This window comes from Salmo salar, chromosome ssa03 (assembly GCF_905237065.1).
Source record: "Salmo salar chromosome ssa03, Ssal_v3.1, whole genome shotgun sequence".
Lineage (NCBI taxonomy): Eukaryota > Metazoa > Chordata > Actinopteri > Salmoniformes > Salmonidae > Salmo > Salmo salar.
The window spans coordinates 52,341,010-52,363,835 of record NC_059444.1 but is presented as its reverse complement, the minus strand read 5'-3'; the positions used below and the strand labels follow the sequence as shown (position 1 = coordinate 52,363,835).

General features: G+C 40.8%; 2 protein-coding genes and 1 long non-coding RNA gene across 3 annotated transcripts; 1 reads left to right on the top strand and 2 right to left on the bottom strand.

Annotated features, from left to right (window-relative positions):
- Positions 1–1,999: 1,999 nt before the first annotated feature.
- LOC106600764 (ferritin, middle subunit-like) lies at positions 2,000–3,996 on the bottom strand. Its single transcript, XM_014192381.2, has 4 exons — positions 3,704–3,996; positions 3,188–3,334; positions 2,824–2,949; positions 2,000–2,371 (listed from the first exon to the last, which is right to left on the bottom strand). Exons 1-4 carry the CDS (start codon positions 3,803–3,805, stop codon positions 2,216–2,218), a joined length of 531 nt encoding a protein of 176 aa, XP_014047856.2. The 5' UTR covers positions 3,806–3,996; the 3' UTR covers positions 2,000–2,215.
- Positions 3,997–4,007: 11 nt separating this feature from the next.
- LOC106600770 (uncharacterized) lies at positions 4,008–14,457 on the top strand. The gene is made up of 3 exons (XR_001327897.2): positions 4,008–4,262; positions 12,991–13,071; positions 14,357–14,457. It is a non-coding gene; the product is annotated as an uncharacterized lncRNA (long non-coding RNA).
- A 4,727-nt stretch (positions 14,458–19,184) lies between these two features.
- Positions 19,185–22,080, bottom strand: LOC106600762 (ferritin, middle subunit-like). Its single transcript, XM_014192379.2, has 4 exons — positions 21,729–22,080; positions 21,298–21,444; positions 19,824–19,949; positions 19,185–19,545 (listed from the first exon to the last, which is right to left on the bottom strand). The coding sequence occupies exons 1-4, from the start codon at positions 21,834–21,836 to the stop codon at positions 19,390–19,392; spliced, it is 537 nt and encodes a 178-aa protein (XP_014047854.1). The 5' UTR covers positions 21,837–22,080; the 3' UTR covers positions 19,185–19,389.
- Positions 22,081–22,826: the final 746 nt, after the last annotated feature.

Below are 22,826 nucleotides of genomic sequence, written 5' to 3'. Positions count from 1 at the left end.
ACTAAACTTATTGGAGTTACCCTGGATTGTAAACTGTCATGGTCAAAACATATTGATACAACAGTAACTAAGATGGGGAGCGATCTGTCCATAATAAAGCACTGCTCCGCCTTCTTAACACTATCAACAAGGTAGGTCCTACAGGCCCTAGTTTTGTCGCACCTGGACTACTGTCCAGTCGTGTGGTCAGGTGCCACAAAGAGGGACTTAGGAAAATTACAATTGGCCCAGAACTGAGTGAGCAGCACGGCTCACCCTTAAATGTAGACAGAGAGCTAACATTATGCATGTCAATCTCACATTGCTCAGAGTAGAGGAGAGATTTACTTCATCACTACTTGTATTTGTGAGAAGTATTGACATGTTGAATGCACCGAGCTGTCAGTTTAAACTACTAGCACACAACTCAGACACCAATGCATACCCCACAAGACATGCCACCAGGTCTCTTTACAGTCCCCACGTCCAGAACAGATTATGGGAGGTGCACAGTACTACACAGTACTGGTCCTGTGTGGCTCAGTTGGTAGAGCATGGTGTTTGCAACGCCAGGGTTGTGGGTTCGACTCCCACGGGGGACCAGTACGGGAAGAAAAAAAATAACGTATGAAATGTATGCATTCACTACTGTAAGTCGCTCTGGATAAGAGTGTCTGCTAAATGACTAAAATTTAAAAATGTACATAGCCATGACATGGCTACTATTCCACATCAAGCAACTCATTCAAGCAGTAAAATAAGATTTAAAAACTAGATAAAAAATACACCTTATGGGACTGTGAAGAGACACATAGGCACAGACAATACCATAGACACACACATGGATTTTGTGTTGTAGCTATGTGGTAGTAGAGAAGTGGCCTGAGGGCAAACCCTTAATGTGTTGTGAAATCTGTTTAGTAATGTAATGTTAGTTTTATTGTATAGAACTGCCTTTAATTTGCTGGACCCCATGAAGAGTAACTGCTGCCTTGACAGCAGCTAATAGGGATCCATAAAGAAATGTTGGTAAATGTCAAGGAATGTCATTTAGTCAGGTGCCATCTAGTGGCCTTTTTGGATACTTCAAATTATCACAACTCTCTGGCCTTCCTTGTGGCCTTATCACATGTAAAATATACTTTCAAATAGAATGACAAAGCCACAAAACATTACCCTAAATGTAAACCAACTTAAAGAATGCTATCACATTTAATTTAAAAAAAAGGGATCAATATTTTTACCATGTCAATATTTCATGGTTGTAAATGTTGGTGGCAGTTGTGTAAAGGAAAATGGATGAGTTGCAGATTTATTGAGAATGCCATTGTTGATAAAACACTGTTATTTTCCCCTTCAACCATCTGGTCTATCCACTAGAATCCCATGCACTATATGGACACATGAAAAATAGCAATATTCCCAGTTAAAGTATAAATTACCGAAGTTAGATTCCCTGTTACAGAAGACTTCAGTAATTTTGGTAAATTACCAGTAGCTTTGCAACCTTATGACAGCTCCAATAAGCCGGTTATGGTGATTTAGAGGCTTGTAGAATCACTACTATTTTGAGAATTCAGTTCATAGTTTGCGATAGGGGGAACAATTGGGTATTACCAACTGAAACAAAATGAGTAAAGATTTAGTTGTGTGTCAGTAAGAGCCAAACTTCACCATCACTAGAGAATTGCGCCATTTGGATTTACCGAGCAGGAAGCAAGGTTGATTTACCTCTAGGTCGTCTAATGACCTGAGATGCTGAGTGAAGGTCCACCTTGACTAGCTACCCACTTCACTTATGGGTAAAACGTTGACAGTTGGGCCCTTAATTGACATGTCTAACATTTATTTTACTAGTGCCTTCTGGTGACAGGTAATGTCCTTTATAAACCTCATGTTAAATTTTTATTGTTATGACCCTCAGTCACTAGTAGTTCTACAACTGTCAGTATTTATCACTGGGTATTGAGATGCTCAGTAAGACGGAGCAAAGAACCTGAATAGACTGTTACAACATCCATTACAAGTCAATGCTTTTTCTTTTTATTGTTTTACAAGACGCCTTGCCTCCAATACAATAGTGTTGTCAACAAAAACACCTCAATGTTACAGCTGTGTTGCACTGCACCAGTTTAACACTCTACCCTCCTTATAAACGCAAAGCCAGTAGGATCTATCAGAGAAGCCAGGAGTCCTGGTCTGAGGCTGGATGCCGTAGCCTGGGGATGGAAGTGGTTTAGCTCTGGCCTCCCAGGGTGTGCTTGTCAAACAGGTACTCTGCCATCTTGTTTTTGACAGCATCCATCTTGGTGAGGTTGGTGATGTGGTCACCCAGCTTCTTAATGGCCTCCACCTGCTCATTCAGGTAATGGGTCTCCAGGAAGTCACACAGCTAAGGAGGGAAAAAAGGGCAGAAAAGAGAAAAAAAAAAAAATTTTTAAAAACTGGGGTAAGTGCAGAGTGTTTCCAGCTTTTTAACTAGGCAAGTCAGTTAAAAACAAATTCTTCTTGTAAATAACATTATCATGTGGAACAGTGGGTTAACTGCCTTGTTCAGGGGCAGAACATATTTCTACCTTGTCAGCCAATGGATTCAATCCAGCATCCTTTGTTACTGGCCCAATGCTCTAACCGCTAAGCAACCTGCCGCCATTTATGCAAACTTACGCATTAGCTGCATTGTGTGTATAGTGTGCATCTGTGGACTACTGTGTACGTAGGAAGAAGCAGGTCAGAATCTTGTGTCATTAGTTATCAGAGCTACAACAACCTGATCATCTCCTGGGACAGTACCTGTATTCTATGTGATATATACATGTGATGTGCAGATCCACCATAACTTACATGGGGGTCAACCTTGTCAGAGGCAATCTTGTGCAGGTCCAGCAGGGCCTGGTTCACATTCTTCTCCAGCTGCAGAGCACACTGCATGGCCTCCAGCCCATTGCCCCACTCATCACGTTCTGGCTTCTACACAGGACAGAGTGAACACAGAAGTGTTAGGGACTACTAGCACACATTAAGGTTAGGATAAAGTGAACAGAGTTACACCCCTCACACTGTCAGTTCAGTGGTTAGAGGCAGAATGTTCAGAACTACTCCAGGTTCTCTACATCAACTTAATGCTGTAGACACTCTCCTCCATGGAGTAAAGACATTATCTATCAGTCTACAATCTAACTGGGTTTATCGATGCTCAGGGGCTCACCTTGATGTCCTGGAGTAAAATGCGTCCACCTCTCTTGTTCTGGAAGGAGAGTAGCTTGTCGGCGTGCTCCCGCTCCTCGTCGCTGTTCTCCTTGAAGAAATGCGCGAAGCCAGGCAGAGCCACATCGTCACGGGAGAAATAGAAAGCCTGGGTGGATAAACGTAAGTGTGGTGGTTAGTGTGGTGGTTGTTCTTGTTGTGGCAACTAAACTTGATGACAAAGGCATGAATCAGTCTAGTCCGTAGTCTACTTGGTACCCTGACAAGTAACCCGTCAAGGAGTTGTTACGCGCTCTGTCCAATGTAGGATAGATTCGCGGCTTCATTTGAATGCTATATCTACCTGAAAGCTCTTAATAACAAAGTAAAAACTCAAATATGAACTTCAGGGAGCTAAAAGTCTTGGCTCTTTAATTGTCTAGGCCAGTAGAAATGTCAGGTGAAAAATGGCATTTAGGCTCAGGAATAATAATACATAGGTAGATCAACAAAACGGTCATCTTGGTAGACTCCTTACCATTGAAGTGTAGGTGTAGGAGGCAAACATCTCCATGTTGATCATCCGATTGATTGCAACTTCGCAATCGTGGTGATAGTTCTGGCGGATCTGAGACTCCATCTTGGCAGATTTTCTTCTATATCTAAATGAAAGGTACAAAAATAGGGTTTCTCAGACTATTTTGCTATTGTAGTTCAAGTAAGTGTTATGTTATCAATCCGGAATGTTCTATAGTGCGGGACGAAGGCAGAGGAGTTCCGTTCAATCACTGTTGAAGCAAGAACTTCTTCATGCCTCTTCTCAGACTTGTGAAGTGGAAGGAGCCTTGTTCCCTCTATTTATTGTTCCGAACGGAACGCGTCAGTGAAATCCACCCTCACAGAGCGTAGCCAATCACCTTTAGAATTTCAACAGGAACTAGGCGGATCATTTGACGACGAGCCCACTCATACACCTCATGACCTAAAGCTAAGATGATTTATTATATTAACAAGAGAGACGAGTGACCACTCTAACAATGGAAATACATGTGCTCAACGATTGAAGACAGACAAGATTCTAACCAATGAGTGGGCAGGTACGCTTGTAAACAACACACACAACTAAATGTCGTTTTTCTCAAAGTTGCCGGAATGCAACTTGCATCAACATATAATATACATGTCGGCGTTTGTAAAAGCTTTTGTAAAAGCTTAAACATTACGAAACTTCTATTCGATCAAAATCCTTAAGTAATTTGATACTCTGTTATATACCTCCACACATAAATGGTCTTATCTCACGCGGACAGATTTTGGGCGGAGTAAATGCTCTCGCCTTGACCTCTTCATCTCGGTCTGTTAATTTTTTTAAAACTTTGTTTATTACAAAGTAACATTTTATTGGAAACAACTAAAGCGGTAGTATCAGTCAAAAGCAATGCTACAGTGGAGGTCTAACTACAGCGCTTATTGTTGAAAAAGGTGTGTGTGTTATATCCTTAGAAGAAAATAGGAAGAATTTGAACACATTCTAATATTGGGCTAATTGAGAAATAGTCTATGTCTACATTTGATTTAGGATATAAAAGGAACCGAACTTTGTGACGCAGTTCTGTAAACTTCTGTTTCATTCTCTAAGAGCACATGTTTCAATAGCACATTTAGCTTAATTATTTACCTTTTCCAGAATGCAGTCAAAAGAAAAACTGTAGGGTTTATCACACTTGTTTTTTCTATCAATTCAATTTTCAGTATGAGGTATGGGAATACAGTAGTGGACAGAGAAAGAAAGGCTGGCTTTTGTAGAAATGGTATTTGATGATAGACCTTTCGGTTTCAAATGACATATTGTAGTTGACAAATGGTATATCAAAGTTGATTACATTAGCCTAGAAATAACTACACAGAATCAGTAGCTACATACATCTAACCATACATAGGTTATTAAGATAAAACTGTGAAGTGGAAAACTTTTTACAGCTAATGAAAATCAAAGACTACAGTAATAAAGTAACCTTCCTAACAACTTCAGTTCACATGACCTGATCTTCCACAACTGTTGACAGGGTGCTTTCAGGGTGCTGGGTTATTGTTCAATATATCCATGTAGTTGCAACATCACTGGTATTCATTAGAACTGTGTTCGAATACTCATACTAACTGCACTAACCATACTAAATGTGACGTAAGTGAAGTATGTAGTATGGTTATTGGTCATAGTATGGATATAGTTAGTATGCCAGAAGTTCCCGGATGTCGTACTAAATTAGCCAAAATATGAAGTATACAAGCAGTGGACATTATTTCCGTGCTTTCAGGGCCCATGATGCAATTCTTCAGAAAACGGGCGTGGCCTCACAACGTTTTCAGATTTTAAGAAAATGTCGGAAAATATGCACCCGAAGTCCGACGAGCGATGTAATGAATATTAAAATAAGTTACGTTACAATTCTTTAGCTACGCTAGCATATCATTACAGCAGTATGTACTGTTATGTTAGCTAGCTACCTAACATACATTTAGTTGGCTATTAAGACATCAGGCTTAGCTAAGTGGCATAGTCATTGTGTGTTCTCAATGGACATTGTTAATTCGCTCTGGCTATCTACTCCGATTTCAGAGCACTCTCATCTGAGTTTGCCAAAGCGCAGATTAATTGATGAATTTACAAACGTAACACCCATTGAATATAACCGGTGTCAGTAAATGTCTGCAAAAAAATTGTAAATTGTTGCCAGCACCACAGTTACAGTCACCAATGCTCTGGATAACATGAAAGCAGCCTAACCAGCTCTGCTAGGGTGAGTAAAATGGTCAGAGTGAAGTGTTCTCTCATTTGTGTCTGGAAGTAGCTAGCAAGCTAGCCAAAGTTAGCCAGTTAGCTTGGGTGCTTGACTGCCGTTGTGAGGTCAGAACGCGCGGATCAACCCTACTCCTCGGCCAGAGCGTCCAGTGTGGGCTCTGAATGCTCCAAGCGTGAAACGCTTAGAATTTACGAAAGGACAATCTGACAACGCTCTGAATTTACGAACTCCCAGAGCGTACTCCGGCACTCCAGATTGAATTTACGAACCCACCGAAATCGTATGGTGTCTAGCTAGTAATTTGTTATGCTAACAAGCTAGCAAGAGGTTGTATATCAACAGCATCAGCTTCCAGATAGACAGGCGACGAGCTAGTAAACTAAAAGTATACTGTTCTTTTACAGTATACTCAAATGGAACCTTTGTTTAACTAGGCAAGTCAGTTAAGAACAAAGTATTATTTTCAATGACGGCCTACTCCGGCCAAACCCGGACTCCGCTGGGCCCAGTCACAGCCAGATGTTATACATGCTGGATTCGAACCAGGTAATTTAGTGATGCCGCTTGCACTGAGTTGCTGTGCCTTAGACCGCTGCTCCACTTGGGAACCATTTACATTTTACATTTACATTTACATAGGAGCCCTATGAACTGATAGTATATAGTATGCAGTATGTATGTACTCATTACGTATGTAGTATACAGTATGTTGGTATGGGTATTCGAACACAGCTATGGTCTTCTGGAGCAGTATGAATCAAGCCTCTCAGAGTAAGAGTGCCGATTTAGGATCAGTTTAGCCTTTTAGATCACATTGATTAACATTACATGGACAGGGAAGCTCCTCCCCCCAGCCTCCACTGACTTATACAGCCCCTGGTCTTTCCTGGCCTAGTATGTAAGGTAGTGCCTCTTCTCCAATTGTTTTTGAACATAACCCCCTTTTTCCTAAAATGTAAGCCAAAACAAGCTCTATCTATCAGTTTGTCAGAGCTACTATCTAGGTTCATTGTTTGTTGAAAAATTATGAAGATGCTTCAAATGGGAGTAAGGGTCTTCAACATAGATCATCCTTGAAGTATGTGCCCTGCTCTCTGTTACTTTGAGCAACTGTTCTAGACTAAACACCTCTTTATAGTGTAATGTTTTCATTATGAGAGCAAACAAAGTTTTGGAGACAATGAGACGAAGCCTCTTCAGACTGTTGGAAGTGGCTGTAGACTTATGCTTAATGCTTATGCTTATGCTTACAAAAAGGGCTGTGACATACTTGGCATTCCTTTTTTTTGCGAAAAGGGACATCACTTTTTGACTAAATGATGTGTCATGCTTAAAGTATAAGTTTGGGTGAGCATATAACGCAAAAGTCTTGCATCCCAAAAGTTGCTTGTAACTCATCACGGACAATATCAGCTTTTTTGCTATTTAGCAACTTTGCAACTTTTTACCACTTTTTAGATACTTTGCAACTACTTAGCATGTTAGCTAACCCTTCCCATAACCCTAACCGTAACCCTGTAACCTAAATCCAAACCTTAACCTTAGACGTAACCTTAACCCTTAACCCCTAGCCTAACTAACTTTAGCCACCTAGCTAACGTTAGCACCTAGCCACCGAGCTAAAGTTGGCCATAACAAATTTGAATTCGTAAAACATATATGTTTAGCAAATCGTAACATATTGTACAAATTGCAATTCGTAACGTATTGTACAAATTACAATTCGTAAAATATAATACGAAATTGATGATGGACATCCACAAATGAATACATACCATACAAAACATATCATACTAATTGGAGTATCTCAAATTTACTTTTACTATGTTACGTCTACCCCTGAGTCCAGGTTGTGACCTTATTTTTACAGAAGGGCAAACATAGCATTAAAATTGAAATTGGCAAAGAATTGTCTTAATTTTTTTATGCAATTCTTTTCTGTAATGTTCAACCCCGAGAACCTGTGTTACGTTGTTAAAGTCATGACCCGGTCCATCATGTGACCAGCCGCACAAAGTTATAAACAGCAATACTGTAAATGGTTAACCATTACATAACTCTTTCTATTTAAGTTCTGGAGGGTGACACGGTGTTTTTAATCTGTACTCTTTCCCCCTCCCCCTCTCCCCCTCTCTCCCTATTGCTCCCTCCCACTATTATTACCAGGGGCGCAACTTTGGTTTTAGATGTGGGGGGGGACATACATATATATATATTTTTTTGGGGTCGAATAAACACTGCAAACAGCCTACCCGACTGCTCAGAGGGATCCGCATGGTCCTAAAGCACACCATTGCCTCGTTCTGTATCATATTCCAATGATAAAACTGAGGGGGGGGGACAAAAATGCATGTCCCCCCTGTCCCCAGTGAAATTTGTGCCCCTGATTTTTCCTGTCATAACCTCCTGTTGGTTCTACTACAGTATGGAATGACTTAGGCTCTGCCCTGGCTGTATTTCTACCTTGTTGTTGTGACTCAGCATTCTGGAGTCTCAAGCAGAGAGAGAAGAGGAAGCGAGACAGCCACTCCTTCATTTTTTCCCCCAATGGAAGTCAATTAACTAAGCAGACCACTATCATGTTGTTGTCTGCTTAAGGAGCCACCCCCTTAAGCAGACAGTGGTCAACGGCCTGAGTGAACTATCTTCATTTATCCACCATCGTTGTTCTAGAGGTAGTTCTGTTCTGTTATCACAGTGACAATGGTGGAAGGAGGCGCAGTTTTGTGACTGCAGAAACAGACATGAGGGGTGATGAATGGATGAAGACTGGCTGATACCAGATTTGAAGAAAAGGAAAAAGGGAAGAAGGAGAGAACAGCAGGAACATATACTATACTATGCAACTTACATATACTATGCAACTTACATATACTGTGTAACTTACATATACTGTGTAACTTACTAAGGCATTTTTAAACAAATAGCTGTGAATGGTTGTTTCTGGTGAATTGAAGGGAAAATACAACAACCTTCCTGAAAATGTTGTCAATTTCGTCAATCAGAACTCAAATACCAAAATTTGTCTGTCTTACTTTAAACTGTTGGTCTAACTATAACAGTTCAGAAAGTCACCACCAATGTCAAAATCCCATTATTCTATTTATGATCCCTTCCCCATGTTTGGGTAGTACATTTAAATTACTAATTTCTTTATATATATTAGTATTTTATTTTTCTTTATTGAGATATCAAGTTATGAATGAGAGGGGGGTGACAGAAATGTAGAGGAATACAGATATGAAGGCGTAGGCAGGGTTTGAATCCATGCTGCAAAGGGCCATGTGCAGCATTACCACTAGATCAGACTATGGCACCAAATTAATGTCTAATACTCAATTAACTTAAAAGGAGTCGATGCACTCAAAGTCAAGAAACTGCTGACATGATTACACAATTTAATTGCAGTATCAATTCATTAAAAAGTATACATACATACATACATACATACATACATGGTTGTAAAGGAAATCATGTCCAGTCCTAATAAGCTGAAGATTCTATCATGAATAAAATTAAACAAGTATTGTGTTAGTCTACCTGAAAACAGAGGCTGATTACTTTGTTGTAGTGAAAGTGAACTGGGATAGAAATACATTATCAATCCAATTAAAGTGAGTGTCGCAATGCCAACTTTGGACCAACTACATTGAGTGTAAAGGCTTGGATAGGCCTATGGCTCAGAATATGGAATAGAATGTGAATGGTGGGCTACTCTCTCAAGTATTAATTCAAATATGCAGTAGCCTATCGGTTGTGGGCAGAAGCCCAAAAAACGTGAAGTTGATCGATCCCCATCGAGGGAGGAGCAGATTTTTTATATTTGACAGTAAAACATTCTTATAATAACTATAAAATGTGTTGGCACCTTCAATTCTTGCGCATTTTCTCATAAAAAGTATATTTTAACACGGCTTCTATCTAGGATGTAAACACAGCCTCAAGTGAGGTCTGAAAACTCAAACTGCTTGCTGTATGTGTTTGATGAACTCCCAAAGACTGAAATAAGATCAACATCTGTTTTTGAGTGCACTTGAAATATTCAGCATGCAATACAAATTGTCCTATGAAGAGGTAACTCCGTTCACCATTTAGACATTTTTTTTTTTTTAAAGCTATCCGATACTAGTTTGACTAGCCTAGCCTGCTACAGTAAATGTCAATTTGCCTGCTCATGAGGCTTGTGTTTCATTAGCTATCTTTCAGTGACATTTTTGTTGCTGTCATGTTTTCACCTGATTATGTCTCTTTTCAAGTAACAAGCTGCAGGCTTGAAGATACATTCAATCATGTACTTTGCGTAGAAAGCCAAGCAAAGCGTTTAGATAGAAAGATGTGTGTGTCATGTATGCTAGAATGTACGTTTAAAAACGAAGTTGCATATGCAAATTAGCCAACACAGCATATCCTACATATATACTGTAGCATACACAAACACTAGAGAAAACTCAGAAAGATATATTTATTTACTATCATCTGTGTTTTCTCTGGTATTTCTAGAACCACCTGTAACTGGAAACGGACATGTTTAAGATAACTGGTTTCCAGAATTGGGAACCAAGAGAGTACAGCCAATAGCAGGTTAGTTGTAGAATCTACTGCAATGTTTTGATTAGGCAAACCTGTAATGTCCAGAAATGCTGGATAACAACAATCTTTGGTTATATCATATCTAGTGTAGCTACAATCTATAGATTTTTTTATGCCATGGGGCAGAGAGAAAGAATTCGCTATATTAGAGCTCAGGGACTCTTAATTGCGAGGGTTGAGTTTGACAATAGCCAGTGAAAATCAGAGCGCCATATTCAAAACCACAAATCTAATAATTTCTATTTCTAAAACATAGGACTATTTTACACCATTTTATAGATACACTTCTCCTGAATCGAACCACGTTGTCCGATTTCAAAAAGGCTTTACAGCGAAAGCAAAACATTAGATTATGTTAGGAGAGTACATCGACACAAATAACCACACAGCCATTTTCAAAGCAACTACATGCATCACAAATACCCAAAACACAGCTAAATGCAGCACTAACCTTTGACGATCTTCATCAGATGACACACTTAGGACATCATGTTACACAATACATGCATTTTTTTGTTCGATAAAGTTCATATTTATATATAAAAACAGCATTTTACATTGGCGCGTGACGTTCAGAAAATATACTGCTCAAAAAAATAAAGGGAACACTTAAACAACACATCCTAGATCTGAATGAAAGAAATAATGTTATTAAATACTTTTCTTTACATAGTTGAATGTGCTGACAACAAAATCACACAAAAATAATCAATGGAAATCCAATTTATCAACCCATGGAGGTCTGGATTTGGAGTCACACTCAAAATTAAAGTGGAAAACCACACTACAGGCTGATCCAACTTTGATGTTATGTCCTTAAAACAAGTCAAAATGAGGCTCAGTAGTGTGTGTGGCCTCCACGTGCCTGTATGACCTCCCAACAACGCCTGGGCATGCTCCTGATGAGGTGGCGGATGGTCTCCTGAGGGATCTCCTCCCAGACCTGGACTAAAGCATCCGCCAACTCCTGGACAGTCTGTGGTGCAACGTGGCGTTGGTGGATGGAGCGAGACATGATGTCCCAGATGTGCTCAATTGGATTCAGGTCTGGGGAACGGGCGGGCCAGTCCATAGCATCAATGCCTTCCTCTTGCAGGAACTGCTGACACACTCCAGCCACATGAGGTCTAGCATTGTCTTGCATTAGGAGGAACCCAGGGCCAACCGCACCAGCATATGGTCTCACAAGGGGTCTGAGGATCTCATCTCGGTACCTAATAGCAGTCAGGCTACCTCTGGCGAGCACATGGAGGGCTGTGCGGCCCCCCAAAGAAATGCCACCCCACACCATGACTGACCCACCGCCAAACCAGTCATGCTGGAGGATGTTGCAGGCAGCAGAACGTTCTCCACGGCGTCTCCAAACTCTGTCACGTCTGTCACATGTGCTCAGTGTGAACCTACTTTCATCTGTTAAGAGCACAGGGCGCCAGTGGCGAATTTGCCAATCTTGGTGTTCTCTGGCAAATGCCAAACGTCCTGCACGGTGTTGGGCTGTAAGCACAACCCCCACCTGTGGACGTCGGGCCCTCATACCACCCTCATGGAGTATGTTTCTGACCATTTGAGCAGACACATGCACATTTGTGGCCTGATCGAGGTCATTTTGCAGGGCTCTGGCAGTGCTTCTCCTGCTCCTCCTTGCACAAAGGCGGAGGTAGCGGTCCTGCTGCTGGGTTGTTGCCCTCCTACGGCCTCCTCCACGTCTCCTGATGTACTGGCCTGTCTCCTGGTAGCGCCTCCATGCTCCGGACACTACGCTGACAGACACAGCAAACCTTCTTGCCACAGCTCGCATTGATGTGCCATCCTGGATGAGCTGCACTACCTGAGCCACTTGTGTGGGTTGTAGACTCCGTCTCATGCTACCACTAGAGTGAAAGCACCGCCAGCATTCAAAAGTGACCAAAACATCAGCCAGGAAGCATAGGAACTGAGAAGTGGTCTGTGGTTACCACCTGCAGAACCACTCCTTTATTGGGGGTGTCTTGCTTATTGCCTATAATTTCCACCTGTTGTCTATTCCATTTGCACAACAGCATGTGAAATGTATTGTCAATCAGTGTTGCTTCCTAAGTGGACAGTTTGATTTCACAGAAGTGTGATTGACTTGGAGTTACATTGTGTTGTTTAAGTGTTCCCTTTATTTTTTTGAGCAGTATATATAAAAATATATACACGGAACATGACAAGACGAAGACAAAAGATGCCTGACTGCTACACCATCTTTGAGAAAACAATAAAAAATAAATTATCAGGTAGAACAGAAAACCAGCAGGCTCCAGGCCTCATTGGGTAAGAGTTGAATACTCCTGCACTAAAATGTATAAGGCAACAAAGAAAAGGCAACAGGCAAATGCACAAATACTAGAGAAAACTCAGAAATATATTTTTATTTGCTATCTATCTGCTTTTTCTCTGGTACTTCTAGAACCACCTGCAACTGGACAAGGACATGTATAAGATATCTGGTTTCCAGAATTGGGAATGAAGAGAGTACTGCCAATACCAGGTTAGTTGTAGAATCTACTGCAGTGTTTTGATTAGGCAAACCTGTAATGTCCAGAAATGCTGGATAACAACAATCTTTGGTTATATCATATCTAGTGTAGCTACAATCAAGATTTTTTTTGCCATGGGTCAGATACAAAAATGTTGCTGTTTTAGAGCTCAGGGATTCTTAACAGATTGGACAATCAACTTTAATGTACAAATATTTGTCTTAATATTAACAAAATGTGAAGTTTATATTTTGACAGACCATAGTATCAGCAATTAACACCATGTAAAGGAACAACCTATTTGTTCATTAAATGCAACTAAGTGGATTTATGTCAACTCCGTCAGACACCATAAAAGGCGTTACATTTGCACAATTAAAGTCAAACAAGTGTTTAAAGGCCTTGATTGTTTAATGCTAACATTTAGATGATTCATAAATGTGTAATACAAAATCTCCAAACATATTTTTGTTTTCTTTTATAGCCATATTAAATGCTCCAGAGCTAATTTAGTTAGATTTTGAACATAAAAGAACAATTATGAAGCTAACATTATCCCTTATGTCTAGCACAGCAAATACATTAATTGTTGAAGCATATGTTGCAGAACAGTGATTACAATATTTGTTCAGAATATTAACAACAACAAAAAAATCTATCTTATTAAGGGGGTTAGTTCCTCTGTAGAGATGGGAGAACCTTCCAGAAGGACAACCATCTCTGCATCAGCAATCAGGCCTTTATGGTAGAGTGGCCAGACAGAAGCAACTTCTCAGTAAAAGGCACATGACAGCCCATTTGGAGTTTGCCAAAAGGCACCTAAAGGACTCTTAGTATAAGGGCACAGGGCGAGACCCAGATGCAGACACGAGAGACAGATGGTTTGAGTCTCTGATATTTATTAGTATCCAAGGGGCAGGCAAGAGAATGGTCGTGGACAGGCAAAAAGATCATAACAAGGTCAGAGTCCAGGAGGTACAGAGTGGCAGGCAGGCTCGAGGTCAGGCAGGTTCAGAGTCAGGGCAGGCAAGGGTCAAAACCAGGAGGACAGGCAAAAAAGAGATAAGAAAAAGCAGGGGCATGAGAAAAACACGCTGGTTGACTTGATATTACGAACTGGCACAGAGAGACAGGAAACACAGGGATAAATACACCAGGGAAAATAATTGACACCTGGAGGGGGTGGAGAAAATCACAAGAACAGGTGAAACAGATCAGGGCGTGACACTTAGACCATGAGAAATAAGATTCTCTGGTCTGATGAAACCAAGACTGATCTCTTTGGCCTGAATGCAGGGTGTCACGTCTGGAGGAAACCTGGCACCATCCCTACGGTGAATCATGGTGATGGCAGCATCATACTGTGGGAATGTTTTTCAGCGGCAGGGGACTGGGAGACTAGTAAGGATCGAGGGAAAGATGAAGAAAGAAAAGTACAGAGAGATCCTTGATGAAAACCTGCTCCAGATCATTCAGGACCTCAGACTGGGGGCAAAGGTACACCTTCCAACAGGACAATGACCCTAAGCACACAGCCAAGACAACGCAGGAGTGGCTTCAGGACAAGGCTCTGAATGTCCTTAATTGGCCCAGCCAGAGCCCGGACATGAACCCGATCGAACATCTCTGGAGAGAACTGAAAGTAGGTGTGTAGCGACTCTCTCCATCCAACCTGACAGAGCTGAGAGCTTGAGAAGATCTGCAGAGAAGAATGGGAGAAACACCCCAAATACAGGTGTGCCAAGCGTGTAATGTCATACCCAAGAACACTCCAGGCTGTAATCGCTGCTAAAGGTTCTTCAACAAAGTACTGAGTAAAGGGTCTGAATACATAAGTAAATGTGATATTTCCGTATTTATTGATTTTTATAAAGATTTGCAAAAATGTCTGAAAACCTGTTTTTGCTGCGCCAATATGGGGTATTGTGTGTATACTGATGAGGGGGAAAAAACAATTAAGCAGTTTTAGAATAAGGCTTTAAAGTCACAAAATGTGGAAAAAGTCAAGGGGTTTGAATACTTTCTGAATGCACTGTATAAGGCCATTAAGGCCAGATGGTTCTTCAAGATGTTCAGACGTTCATAGGTGACTAGCAGGGGCAATTAATAATCACAGTGGTTATAGAGGACGCAACAGGTCAGCACCTCAGGAGTAAATGTCAGTTGGCTTGTCATAGCCGAGCATTCAAAGGTTGAGAGGTCGATAGAGACAGAGGAGAAACGAAACAGCAGGTCCCGGGATAAGGTAACATGTCAGGTGAACAGGTAAGAGTTCCATAGCTGCAGGCAGAACAGCAGAAACTGGAGAAGCAGCACAACCAGGTGGACTGGGGAGTCTTCAGGCCAGGTAGTTCTGAGGCATGGTCATAGGGCTCAGGTCCTCTGGTGTGTGGAGCATACAGAGCATACAGATAAGACAGGATCATTTTCTTTATTTTTACAATTTTCCACAATGTAGAATAATAGTGAAGACATCAAAACTATGAAAACACTTTTGATTCTTCAGAGTTGCCACGCTTTGCCTTGATGACAACTTTGCACACTCTTGGCATTCTCTCAACCAGCTTAACCTGGAATGCTTTTCCAACAGTCTTGAAGAAGTTCCCACATATGCTGAGCACCTGTTGGCTGCTTTTCCTTCATTCTGCAGTCCAACTCATCCTAAAGCATCACAATTTGGTAATTGGTATTTTATTAGAATCCCCATTAGCTGTTGCGATAGCAGCAGATACTCTTCCTGGGGTCCACACGAAACATAACAATACAGAACATCAATAGACAGGAGCAGCTCAAGGACAGAACTACATGAAAAAAATGCAAGGCACACGTATCCTACATATCAATGCATACACACAAACTATCTAGGTCAAATAAGGGAGAGGCTTTGTGCCGTGAGGTGTTGCTTTATCTGTTTTTTGGGTTGAGGTTGGGTGAATGTGTTGACTGACCATCATGTCTTAAAGTAATGATGGACTGTCGTTTCTCTGCTTTTTGGGCTGCTCTTCCCATAATATAGACTTGGTCTTTTACCACATAGGGCTATATTCTGTATACCACCCCTACCTTAATGTACAAATGCAATAAGAAGGAAAGAAATTCCACTAATTAACATTTACGATGGCACACCTGTTATTTGAAATGCATTCCAGATATTTTGCAAAATAAAGCCATGTTTCAATGCATGTCACGGGAACCAGAAGTGAGACGTGTAGGCTTACCTTGGTGTGAGGTTTTGATAACCATGTAAATCTCTCTCGGACAAGGTGACTTTTATCAATAGACTCACTGAATAAATGTGTTTGGCATTTTATAAAGATGAAACGATCTCCTGCTGCTACCCGAAGCCAAGGTATATTGAAGTTCCTGAGAAGGTTAGTCCAGTAATGTTTGTTGGTATTTTATTCCCACCTCTGGTGGTTATTTACAAATGTTTGTCGTGCAAATTTCACTGTCTTAAAAAGGAAAAAGAAATCAACACGTTTGTCCAACCATAACACATGAATGGCTAATTCAGAAAGAATGAATTGATGGATTCCAGCTAACACAACCAGAACTTTCACATATACAGAGACATGCAGCTATCATGGCATCAGTCTTTTTCGACTAGCTAGTGTATAGTGACACCTATTGATATGAACTGGTAATGCATGTTTGGTTAGAATAGTGCAATAGAATGAATGACATTCAATAAAATCTACTTCATGAAAAGGGGATATTATTTTCAATGAAAATGTTGAAAAAAGTTGATTTAATGATTGAATAATTGGATTTGATAGGAAATCAGTTCCTATAGTGAGCCCTAGTAAACAAACCTCTGGTGGACCAGATGGAGACCAGGACAACAATAGGTTAGTGCTTTTATGACTTGAGCATTAAAAAAAGTGGTTACAACGTGTACTGTCTTCATTGTAACTCTGCCTTTCATAAATTTCCTAGAATGAATAATTGTAGAAGAGCACTGTAGTCAGATGAACAAATAATAGGTATTATGTCATAAAATTTAAACCTGTCTGTCCATTGCTTAACATTGTGCATAGAGGGAACTATATATTTAAAGACATTGTAACTTTTCTTTGCATAACGCTCATCCCTGCTATGGAAGTTAATTAAACACAAGAGTATGCTGTCCATTGAAGTTGTTGTCTCTGGCTCTTTTGGTATCAGATTCATAATGAGTAAGAGCAAGGTTTATGGTAGTTTGAAAGAGTTTGATCCACCTTAGGCCAGGGGTGTTTCCAATCCACATAACCTGACAAGAAAACCCTCAGTCCTATAGTCATAGCACAGATGAAAGGGGAAGCTAAACACTAAACACTAAACCTCAACTAAATCTTGTAATGAATAATGTGGAAATGTAACAAGTTGAGACTAAACTTATTGGAGTTACCCTGGATTGTAAACTGTCATGGTCAAAACATATTGATACAACAGTAGCTAAGATGGGGAGAGGTCTGTCCATAATAAAGCACTGCTCTGCCTTCTTAACAACGCTATCAACAAGGTAGGTCCTACAGGCCTTAGTTTTGTCGCACCTGGACTACTGTCCAGTCGTGTGGTCAGGTGCCACAAAGAGGGACTCAGGAAAATTACAATTGGCCCAGAACTGGGCAGCACGGCTCACCCTTAAATGTACACAGAGAGCTAACATTAATATTATGAATGTCAATCTCTCATGGCTCAAAGTAGAGATTTATTTAATCACTACTTGTATTTGTGAGAAGTATTGACATGTTGAATGCCCCGAGCTGTCAGTTTAAACTACTAGCACACAACTCAGACACCAAATCATACCCCACAAGACATGCCACCAGGCCTCTTCACAGTCCCCAAGTCCAGAACAGACTATGGGAGGTGCACAGTACTACATAGAGCCATGACATGGCTACTATTCCACATCAAGTAACTCATGCAAGCAGTAAAATCATATTTTAAGAAATAGATAAAAATACACCTTATGAGACAGCAGGGACTGTGAAGAGACATAGGCACAGACACAATAACATATGCACTATAGACACACACACATGGATGTTGTGTTGTAGATATGTGGTAGTAGAGTAGTGGCCTGAGAAAACCCTTAATGTGTTAAATATGTTTAGTAATTTAATGTTAGTTTTATTGTATAGAACTGCCTTTATTTTGCTGGACCCCATGAAGAGTAACTGCTGCCTTGACAGCAGCTAATAGGGATCCATAACAAATGCTGGTCAATTAAGGATAATGTCATTTAGTCAGCTGCCATCTAGTGGCCTTTTTGGGTACTTCAGATCTCAAAATCTCTGGCCCTCTGTGTGGCCTTACATGTAAAATATACTTTAAAATAGAATGACAAAGCCACAAAACATTACCCTAAATATAAACCAACTTAGATACCATTACAAAAATGTAAATTTTACCATGTGAAGTCACTTTCCCCTTCAACCATCTGGTCTATCACGTAGAAACCCATGCACACATGAAAAATAACAATATTTTCAGTTAAAGTGTGAGTTACCAAAGTTATATTGCCTTTTCATGACAGAAGACTTTAGTAATTTTGGGTAATTACCAGTAGCTTTGCAACCATATGACAGCTCCAATAAGCCCCTTATTGTGAACGAGAGGCTTGTAGAATCATTACTATTTTGAGTATTCAGTTCATAGTTTGCTGTAGGGGAACTTCTGGGCATTACCAACTGAAATAAAATGAGTAAAGACTTAATTTGGTGTCAGTAAGAGCCAAACTTTCCATCACCAGAGAAATACGCCATATGGATTTACCGAGCAGGACGCAAGGGTTTGATTTACCTCTGGGCCGTCTAATGACGACCTTTTGAGATACACAGAGTAAAGGTCCACATTGACTGTAGTTACCCATTTCACTTTTAGGGGTAGCGTTAACGGTTGGGACCTCATTTGACATGATGTCTTTAACATATCTTGTAATAGTGACCTCTGTGGTCAAAAGTAATGTCCTCTAAACCTCATGTTAAAGTTCTCCTATTGTTATGACCCTCAGTCACTAGTAGGTCTACAATTGTCAGTATTTATCACTAGGAAATTGAGATGCTCAGTAAGACGGAGCAAAGAACCTGAATAGACTGTTACAACATCCGTTACTACAGGTCAACACTTACAAAAGAAAAACTAGTGGTATTTTTTTATTGTTTTACAAGATGCCTTGCCTCCAATACAATAGTGTTGTCAACAAAAACACCTCAATGTTACAGCTGTGTTGCACTGCACCAGTTTAACACTACTCCCTATAAATGCAAAGCCAGTAGGATCTATCAGAGAAGCCAGGAGTCCTGGTCTGAGGCTGGATGCGGTAGCCTGGGGATGGAAGTGGTTTAGCTCTGGCCTCCCAGGGTGTGCTTGTCAAACAGGTACTCTGCCATCTTGTTTTTGACAGCATCCATCTTGGTGAGGTTGGTGATGTGGTCACCCAGCTTCTTAATGGCCTCCACCTGCTCATTCAGGTAATGGGTCTCCAGGAAGTCACACAGCTAAAGAGGGAAAACACAGGTCAGACAAGAGAATAACTACAGACTATTGTAGATACAGTAACACACAAGATCCTGGTGGTAATGGCATAAGGGCAGATAATGAGGTGTTTGCAGCTGTAACTCCTGCATGAGCTGCATTGTGTGTATAGTGTGCATCTGTGGACTATTGTGTGCATGTGAAGAAGCAGGTCACACAATCCTGTGTCATTAGTTATCAGAGCTACAACAACCTGATCAGCTCCTAGGACAGAACCTGTATTCTATGTGATATTACTTACATGCGGGTCAACCTTGTCCAAGGCAATCTTGTGCAGGTCCAGCAGGGCCTGGTTCACATTCTTCTCCAGCTGCAGAGCACACTGCATGGCCTCCACCCCATTGCCCCACTCATCACGTTCTGGCTTCTACACAGGACAGAGTGAACACAGGAGGGTTAGGAACTACTAGCAGATGTTTAGACATAATTAAAAGTCAATTAAATCAGTATATCTGACAATCTGGAGAAAATGCAGGAAGACCAAGATTGAGTCATTTTAACAGTCACTATGAACAACCCCATAAGCTAGAGTTTATGAAGCACATATCATGGGTCCGGTGTGGCTCAGTTGATAGAGCAAGGAGCTTGCAACCCATAAGGTTTCCAGAAACCCAGCTCAGAACACAACTCGTCGATCATTCTCAAGGATGGGCGATTGCAGCAGATGACCACACCGGGTTACACTCCTTTCAGCTAAAAACAAGTGACTCCTGTGGGCAATTGGGTGGAAAAACATAGCCTGCAACAGCGAGTTAAGTTTACTGCACAGTCCCAAGACCTCAAACTAATAAAGAATCTTTGGAACGAGATGGAACGGGCTGTTCACAGCATGACTACGTCACCGTAAAATCTGCAGCAACTGCCTGATTTCAGCGTGTGAACATGGACCAACATTCCTGTGGATTGTTTCAGACACCTTCTGAACATCCCCCCAAAAATGCAGGCTGTTCTGGAGGCAAACAGGGGTCTGAGTAGATATGTATAAACCACTTATTTCACACTCACTAGGCCATACCCCCAGACACTACATAAGCCTACACGCATATTGACACCAGTCACATATCCTGATTGCCTAGTCACTCTTCACCCTTACCTACATACTGTATTCTCTCAACTACCTTGTACCCCTGCACATGGTCTCAGTACTTGTATAAAGCCTTGCTATTCTTTGTGTTACCATTTCCTTTTTTATTTAGCAAATATTTACCTTTAACTCTGCATTGTTGGGAATGGGCTCATAAGTACACATGTCACTGTAAAGTCTACACCTGTTGTAGTCGGTGCACGTGACCAATCAAATTTGAAACTGTCAGTGAGCATGTATTATATTAACATTGGGAGAGTTTGGATAGAGTGGATGGAGTTACACCCCTCATGCAGGCAGTGTGTTCAGGCCTAAGCAGTCAGGACATTTTCTCCTCTGGCCACCTTGCTCTAATACCAGGGCAGCCACATAAGGCGTGCCTTACAATGAACTGTATTAACATGAATGACTACTCATCCAAAACAACTTAAAAAGTTAGAGGTATTAGAAAAAGAGGCTCTAGATTGACTATAAAGGTTCTTTAGTCTAGATCAACCACTTGGTTCCAGGTAGAACATTTTCAACTGAGACAAGAACCATTTCTACCAGAGAACCCTCTATGAAGAAATGTACGTTCTTTTTGTTGCGCAGTATACAATCTAACTGGGTTTATCGATGCTCAGGGGCTCACCTTGATGTCCTGAAGGACAATGCGTCCACCTCTCTTGTTCTGGAAGGAGAGTAGCTTGTCGGCGTGCTCCCGCTCCTCGTCGCTGTTCTCCTTGAAGAAATGCGCGAAGCCAGGCAGAGCCACATCGTCACGGGAGAAATAGAAAGCCTGGGTGGACAGACAAGTGTTTAGAAACATGTCAAACATGACTCATTCTATTATTGAGGGATCTATGCATGATTGACACAGCAATATGATCCGGAAACTCATTAGCCTAGTTGGTAACCTGCCAAGAAGATAAATATATCCTTGGACAGAGCCTATCAGCTTTATTTGAATGATAGGTCTACCTCAAGGCTGTTAATTGCCTAGGTGTACAGAAAAATATTTAGGCCCAGGCATAATAATACACAGGTAGATCAACAAAACGGTCATCTTGGTAGACTCCTTACCATTGAAGTGTAGGTGTAGGAGGCAAACATCTCCATGTTGATCATCCGGTTGATTGCAACTTCGCAATCGTCGTGATAGTTCTGGCGGACCTGAGACTTCATTTTCATTTTCTATCAAAATTAACGGTACAAAAATAGAGATTCTTAGATTATTTTACTAAGACAGTTCAAGTAAGTGTTACGTTATCAATCCGGAATGTTCTATAGTGCGGGACGAAGGCAGAGGAGTTCCGTTCAATCACTGTTGAAGCAAGAACTTCTTCATGCGTCTTCTCAGACTTGTGAACTGGAAGGAGCCTTGTTCGCTCTATTTATTGTTCCGAACGGAACGCGTCAGTGAAATCGACCCTCTTCTTCGATGAGATTTAACGGCAGGTTGGCATCCAATAAATGTTGCATTACCGCCACCTACTACATTGGAGTATAACTCCCTTATACTTTGCTTATTTTTTTTAATCAACTACTTCAACAACAAAAAATACAACAAATACCCTACCATCTAAAACTACACTCACAAAAAAATTAAATAAATACCATACTCCACTATTTACATCTATTTAGTCCTACTTCAGGCCAACAGCATGACCTAACGTTAGCCACAACAAATTGGAATTCGTAACATATCATATGTTTTGCAAGTTCCTAACATATTGTACAAATTGCAATTCGTAACATATTGTACGATTTGCAGTTTGTAACATATCATACGAAATGGATGATGGACTTCCACAAATGAATACATACCATACAAAACATACCATACAAATTGAAGTATCCCAGATTTACATTTACTATGTTACGTCTACCCCTGAGTACAGGTTGTTCTAAGTGACCTTGTTTTAGCAGAAGGGCAAACAGAGCATTAAAATAGCCTTTTACAAAGTATTTTCTTCATTTTTTTTATGCAAATCTGTTCTGTAATGTTCAAACCAGGGAACATGTGTTAAGTTGTCACGACCAGGTCCATCATGTGACCAGCCGCAAAAAGTTATAAACAGTAAGTAATACTGTAAATGGTTAACCATTACATAAATCTCAGTGCTAGAGAAGTCACTACAAACCCTGGTTCGATTCCAGGCTGTATCACAACCGGCCGTG